The sequence below is a fragment of the Elaeis guineensis genome, chromosome 11 (assembly GCF_000442705.2).
Source record: "Elaeis guineensis isolate ETL-2024a chromosome 11, EG11, whole genome shotgun sequence".
Taxonomy (NCBI): domain Eukaryota; kingdom Viridiplantae; phylum Streptophyta; class Magnoliopsida; order Arecales; family Arecaceae; genus Elaeis; species Elaeis guineensis.
This window is the reverse complement of record NC_026003.2, coordinates 8,567,174-8,574,041: the sequence shown is the minus strand read 5'-3', so window position 1 is coordinate 8,574,041 and position 6,868 is coordinate 8,567,174. Positions and strand designations below refer to the sequence as shown.

Here is a 6,868-nt window from a genome sequence, read left to right as displayed (position 1 = left end):
TATATATATATATATATATATATATATATATATATATAATATAATTATTTTTTTTATAAAAAAAAGTGGGGTCCAACGGTAGCTGGCCCTGGTTGCCATACAGGTACGGCCAGTTCGGACCACATGCCGCATCCGAATCCAAGGACCCCAGTCCTCACCCTCAAGCCCCACATAGCTGCCACGTAAGCGATTGTACCCACTTACTACTATCCGCCGGAATATTATACCTTCCTTTTTTTCCTTTCGCATAATAGTAATTAATAAATGCGCTTTTAGTCCGATTCGTTAAGGAGAGAAACCGGGCAACCGACGACCCCCACCACCCAGTGGTGCTCCCCGTGGCAGCATCCGGCGAAACCAAGGCTAGGGCTTGGGTGGTGACTCACACGTGTCGGTGGCTTCGCGTCTTCCCCCGCACCCGAAGCCGCCAAACTGTACGCCAAAAGAGAGGGTTCTTCTCTTCCCTCCCCCGTTCCCACCGCTGAAATCGAAGCAGAGATGGCGATGAGAAATTAAAAACTAAAAAAGGGAAAAAGAGAAAAGGGAAAAAAATAGCTAAAGCAAAGCAAAGCAAAGCGAGGGAAGGGAGGGAGGGGAGGATGAAGGAAAGAGATTAAAGAAAGAAAGCAAGCGCGAAAGAAGAATAGTTCGAGAGACGCTTCTGGTGGTTCCCTTCGCTTCTCTCTTTTCGCTGGGACGACGAGTTCGGAGACGAGAGAGATCGGAATCCCCACGCCACTACCAGCTCAATGAATTCGGTTTTTTTTGGGGTATTTTTCAGCAATCAATCAGTTGCTTTCTTTCTGCCTTTTTTTTTTCCTGGATTTTTAGCTTTTTTCCGGAACTCTGTTCGTCAGATAAAGGATTTCTAGGGTTTTGGAATGCATGGAGTGTTTCACTGTTTTGCTAATTTTCTTTTCGGGTTTTGAATTTTGTGAGAAGCGATTAATGCTAGGGTTTTCTAAGCGAATTCAGAATATTAGATATAGAGCGTCCAAGAGAGGTGTTTGAGACCTTATTGGAGCGGCTAGTGCTTATTGTACTGAACCTTCCAAGAATTTTCTGCTGTAGTGATTTTCTCCCCTTCTTCTGGGCAGTGAGGTGTATTTTGTGAACTCTAATGTTGCTTTTCCTGCCTCACATTGGAAAAAAGCGGAACTTTTGCTCCATGAATGCTAATGAGGGTTCTTTAATCATAAATCATTTGTTCAAATCGCTAGTATTTTAACTGTAAATTAATTTAGGTGTCTATAAACTAGCTATTACTGTTATATTAATGGAAAAAAACCGCTGTTGTTTTTAGTTAATGCTTTAGTTCTGATGAGAAATGAATTTAAGAAATGTTGGGAACAGTTTCTTAGCATGTGATCAAGCTTCTTCATCTTTACATACTCAATCTTGTGTTATAAGTTTGAAAATAGGTTTCTATGTGGTCCGTCTACCTCGCACCTTGAGGTGTTGGGCATAGTTCATGAATTCCTTTTGGTCATTCTTTTTTCGTCTTCTCGATGTTCTTGATTTATGTGCATGGCAAGTTATGAGACTTACCAAATGGGGCCTTAAGCTTGTCAAGAGCATCGTGCATCTAGCATCACTGTGATATAACGTCAACCATGAAAATTAATAAGCACAGAACCCTTTGTATCACATCAAATTAGAAACAACTTATTCTTTATGTGATGTTGCTTGTTATTCAATACTTTTTTCGAATTCCAATTTCACTAATTGTACCTCCCCAGACTAGTGAAGCTTTATAACCACTAATCCAATTAGATTGCCACATCTACCTGTCTTCCATAGTATATGACTTCTTCTCTCTGTTCATCCTAACTTTGGTTTTCTATGCTTATAAGCTTTTCATATTTCAATAAGGAAAACAGATTATTTCTGGAAAACTGCTGTCATCAAAGACTGCAATCTTTACAATATATTTCATGCTAGAACTAGCTTTCAATCTTGTCTCTTCTTGGTGCCTTAAACAATTGGCTTTTAACTTGTATGATGTGTCTACCAGGTGTAATTTCCAGATTGCGTTCCTCCAGCTCTCACCTGTTTTCCTATGAAAATGAGAGCACATGGGACCATACAAAAAGCTCAAAAAGTGAAGCATGTGCAAGGGGAGGGACCAAATTGGGTGCTCATTGCAGGTGGTGCATTGCTTAGCACACTGTCAATCAGGCTTGGATGCAAGCTGAAGCAGATGTTTGAGACTAAGCAGTCTAAGAATTCCAATAATGCGAAAGGTATTATCATCTTCATTGAATAAACCAACTTTCAGTAGCATGACCTTATCTCCTGATGAACTGTTTAGATTGTTATCTACTCAGAGAATGGAAAAAATGTAGCCAAAAGGAGGCCTGGAGCTTGCCAGTTACATTCAAAATTGTATTGCTATACTCAGGATGAGGATGGATGTTACCACTGCCTCTCAGGTGTGCTGCCTTGAACTTAGTATTATGTGTATCTAAATTAGTTACCCAAAACAAGACCTGCGATCCTATGCATTTAGATGGCATGTATTGGCTCAATTTCCAGAAGCTGTCTTCCAAGCATATTTGTAAGGTGACCAGTACATATTTGTTATATTTTTTTATGTATAAAGCAAACACTTAATTTTTGAGCATGTCTGGATGTGATCTGTAGTTGCTTTACATCTGTTTAAGGTACATGAGGATGTTTGAAGGTAAAAAAATACATGCACGTACTTTCAAAACCAGTAGATTTTTGGTATCAAGCCTGGGTTATTCGCATAAGAGACTAGTTGGGATGCATGCGTAAGAGCACATGTACTTTCAGTCAATTATAATATCATTACATAGAAACTATTTTGGTATTTTAGTTTCCTGTATATGATAATAGTTGGTAGTTGAAGATACATCTAACAGAATTAAAATAGATTAATGGAATGAATGGAATGGGGGGTTTCTTCAGGTTGTTGCAATATGCCTTTGGCATGTAATGAACAGAATAATAAACAACCATGGTTGTGGGGCATAGAATATTGAGCAACAAGGTGCCCTACTTCCTACACATAATTTGAATGAAATATTGATCAGAATGTTGACTTGGTATTGTGGTAAAAGAATAGAATTTTAATGTATATGTCAGTGTGGGCATTGGACTTGCACTTCTTCAGGATAACTAGTGTGAACTAGTAATCCAAGTGTGCTGCCCCAAGCTTGATTCATGCACGGGCTTATCTTGAAGTGTTCCTTCCTTAATCATCCTTTGGTTCCTCCAACCATGGGGTTTCCACTCAATTCATTACTTTTTGTTTATCAAGAGTCTATAATTGTAAGAAAACTTTAATTGTGACTGGTTGACATTTGATTCTTTAGTTTGTACTGTGCCTTGAAGATGAATCCAATTCACTCCATCTTTAAATGTGTGTGTGGATATATGTAAACCTTATCCCTCTTTGTGCTAACTCTACAGGGGAGCAACGACCTTGTTGCAGTACATCTTGTTGGTTGTTGTTGGTTGTTAATGTGCATTTCAGAATAGAATCTCTGAGCTTAATATGATGTCTAGAATTCCTGTTGCATTTAGGATGTTTCATTTTAGAAAATATTATACTATTTATGCAGGTCCCCTATGAAGTTGTGCGATGCTAATGAAAAGCAATATATTTGATATGCAAATTGAAAGTCTAGATCAATGCATGCACTATGTAACAAACTTATTGCTAAGTGACTTGTATGATAATTGATGCTTTTATACTTTTATTAAGATTTGGAAACAAAATATAGAATTCTTCATTCCCATAATTTTGTTCAGTAGATTTTCCAATTCTTATAACTAAATTAAAGATGACAGAGAACAGGTGAATTTGCATTACATGTGGAGATTGCATTGTGACTATTGATCAATTGATCATTTATGCTAGAGGCTTAAAAGTTCAGGTCATTTTGATTATTTAGTTTTCTTCAAGAGTTCATTGAGATAAGCCATTATTTAACGTGCAGGTGACTCCTACAGCAAAAAAATGTTGATATATCTGTCCTAATTGAGATCATTCTTGCATGTAATTACATCAATCATGTAACCTTTTTCAATGAGCATGGAATACCATGTGCAATTGGCTTTTTCAAAATTCTTTCTGGGAATGGACATTTGCTGTGCCTTGTAGTAGCTCTGTTTTTGCTGGTCTTGTTTAACATTGCCACATATAAAATTTGAAGTCAACAACCAATAAGTGTTTTTGCTTATATTTTTATCATGTGTTCATTTAATTGTTTTTGCATTTCTACTCTTGAATTGCTTTCTTGCATGTCATTTTGGTCAAATCTGGATACTGAAGTGTCTGTTTTAGTCTATACCAAGATGTTCGCTATGCAATTTCAGTTGTTGGTATACTAGGATGAGTGTAGAAAGGAAAAGCCCTGGGGAGAGGAGGGTGGGGGATTGCTGGTTAAAGATGGCCTTCAGTGAAGGACCACTTCCTCCAGAAACTATCTGTTCTTTCTATTAAGCATTTTTATGTCATTACCATTGATTTTGAGTACATGCCATGTAACACCACATATAGATTGAGTTCTTATGCCTTCTTTCTCAATGCCCGTTAAATTGAAATCTTTTGATGGTATAACTCTTATGCTTATGGGACTAATTCATTCTGCTCTTCAGCTGCCTGTGCATTTGAGATGAGCAGATCTCCTATATCAAAACTATTGTCTTATTCTTTTGTTCAGAACAGTGTGTTTCTGTTTCATAGTGTGAGCTTAAACTGCGGTTCATATGGTAGATGTCCATACACATCAACTTGTCATATTTGTTTTGCAATGGGTCTCTTTCTTGCCTAAGTTTGCCTTGGCTATGAGCAAGTCATTAGTCCATAATTGGCTGAAGTTAGGCTGGCAGCTAGTATTACTCAGCCTTCCATGGAGCCTTCTCAACTCTGACTTGTGCTTTAAAGTCAACCTCATATTTGGTAGGATAAAAAAGGGTTGGGTGAAGAACATGATAACAATGAAGTCTAAAGTTTGATTGCATGATAGTGCACTGCTGTTTATTTCCTTGTTCTTCCATATTGGTTTGATTACGTTCTCATATTTGTTAACGTCTCCTGGTCTTCAAAATCATATCAGATATGCTCATCAATGTATACATTTAGAGTATGTCTTCTTTTTCCAAATTCAAACTAGCTGACCTGGGTACCAAGAGCTGTAAACAATGTAGTACTAAAAGCAACGAGCTTGAGTTTCAGAACAAGCTTGGTATGATGGTGATTTTGGTTTTTAGGTGTCAGCTTTCGATGATGGTTATCTGGCAAGGACTGGTAATATGGTTGAGATGAAAATAGTCCTTTTTTCTCAGGCATATGTTCTTGGTTTAATGAGTTCTTTTCGTTTTTCTGAGTCCCAGAAGTTTTTGGTTTTCTGGTGCTTTCATTATTAGGAAAAAACCTATATGGTTTGGCAGTTCTGCTATAGTTGAACTGATAATTTTCTTTTTTCTCAAGAATTGACATTTACCAGTTACCTTGTACTCTTCATTGTTTCCACAATTTTTCCAATATGGGAAGATGGAATTGTAGCCAGTAATATGATCCCCACAATCTGGCATATATTGTGAATAGAGTAAAAAATAGTTTATTTTGCTCTTGTGGTCTTGGTATGATATTGCAACTTCGATTCTTCGATTCTTCAATAGTTGGCCCAAAAGGGCAAAAAGAAACTTGAATAGAAGTGGAAAAAACTCTCTGACTTGCACCAGTTTAATTCTGTTGTTCAAATGCTAATATGATGACAGGGACCTCGGATGGTGCAGTGGATGTTAAGCAACCACCTGCTGGCCCATGGTCAAAAGATGCAGATGTTTCCCTTTCATTAGTAAAGGTCCCTGAAGCAAATTCAAATAACGATAGCAGTGGGGTGATGTGGGCATCTTCACCTGATCACCCAGAGCTGCCTCGGAGGCCATTCCACCACTCAAACAGTTCAGACTCTCCCTGCATCTCAGAATCCGGATCAGATATCTACAGCAAACGAGAGGTGATACAAAAGCTACGTTTGCAGCTTAAGAGACGGGATGAAATGATAATGGAGATGCAGGCCCAGATCATGGACCTACAGAATTCTGTTGGCATCCAAATGACCCACTCAGCCAAGTTGCAGTCGCAGCTTGATTCTGCAAACGGGGACTTGTTTGACACAGAAAGAGAGATCCAGCGGCTAAGAAAGGCCATTGCTGATCATTGTGTTGCAGATGCAGGCTTTCTGGAAAAACCTGTGGCCACCAGAACTTGGCGGCCGGAAGCCATCAATGGCCAGGTTAATGGATATGTTGACAGCACGGATGATGTAGAGTTGCACTGTGTTGGTGGGGAAAAGGTAAGAGATGATAGTGAGAGGGTTGAGATGCTCAAGAGGAAAGTTGGAGAACTAAAAGAAGTGATTGAAGGAAAGGACTTTCTGCTTCAGAGCTATAAGGAGCAGAAGGTGGAACTATGTTCAAAGATAAAGGAGTTGCAGCTGAGACTAGAATCTCAGGTACCTAATATCTTGTAAGACAGTATTGTGATGGTTCTGATTTTTGTTCAGGCCTTGGCCCTCTAATCTGAGGGCTGTTTGCTTCTTTTTATTTGCGCTGCAAATTTTCATGTTTGTATAGTTTCTGGCATGTCTGCGTGGCACATGCTTGTCTAATATTTTTGCATAAAAGAAACCCGAGTCTGAAAAGAACAGATTAGGTGAGAGCTAACTTGTGAGGCCATTTACATGCATGATTACTTCAAGCAATTTGGAAGGGTTTTGGCAGCTGAGAATTGAAGCCAGATAAAGATCTACAATCGAGTCCTGATGAAGGGGAGAAGTCCAAATTAATCAAAACTGTAGTCACCAGCTAACCGATCCTTGTTGGTTCTTTG

The 6,868-nt window shown here is 38.6% G+C and overlaps 1 protein-coding gene across 2 annotated transcripts; it reads left to right on the top strand.

Annotated features, from left to right (window-relative positions):
* Positions 1-384: 384 nt before the first annotated feature.
* On the top strand, positions 385-6,576 carry LOC105042509 (uncharacterized). 2 transcript variants are annotated; one of them, XM_073245658.1, is made up of 4 exons: positions 385-770; positions 2,015-2,243; positions 2,328-2,432; positions 5,752-6,576. In XM_073245658.1, the coding sequence occupies exons 2-4, from the start codon at positions 2,060-2,062 to the stop codon at positions 6,507-6,509; spliced, it is 1,047 nt and encodes a 348-aa protein (XP_073101759.1). In that variant the 5' UTR covers positions 385-770; positions 2,015-2,059; the 3' UTR covers positions 6,510-6,576. The 2 variants fall into 2 exon arrangements, with proteins under 2 accessions (XP_073101759.1, XP_073101760.1); XM_073245659.1 differs by lacking the exon at positions 385-770 and having other exon boundaries at positions 2,102-2,243; positions 2,312-2,432.
* The last annotated feature ends 292 nt before the right edge of the window (positions 6,577-6,868 follow it).

Coding starts and splice junctions, on each gene's coding strand:
- LOC105042509 (XM_073245658.1), top strand. CDS start 2,060: ATGAAAATGAGAGCACATGGGACCATACAAAAAGCTCAAAAAGTGAAG. Junction 2,244..2,327: donor GAATTCCAATAATGCGAAAG/GTATTATCATCT, acceptor TTATCTACTCAG/AGAATGGAAAAAATGTAGCC. Junction 2,433..5,751: donor ATGTTACCACTGCCTCTCAG/GTGTGCTGCCTT, acceptor ATATGATGACAG/GGACCTCGGATGGTGCAGTG.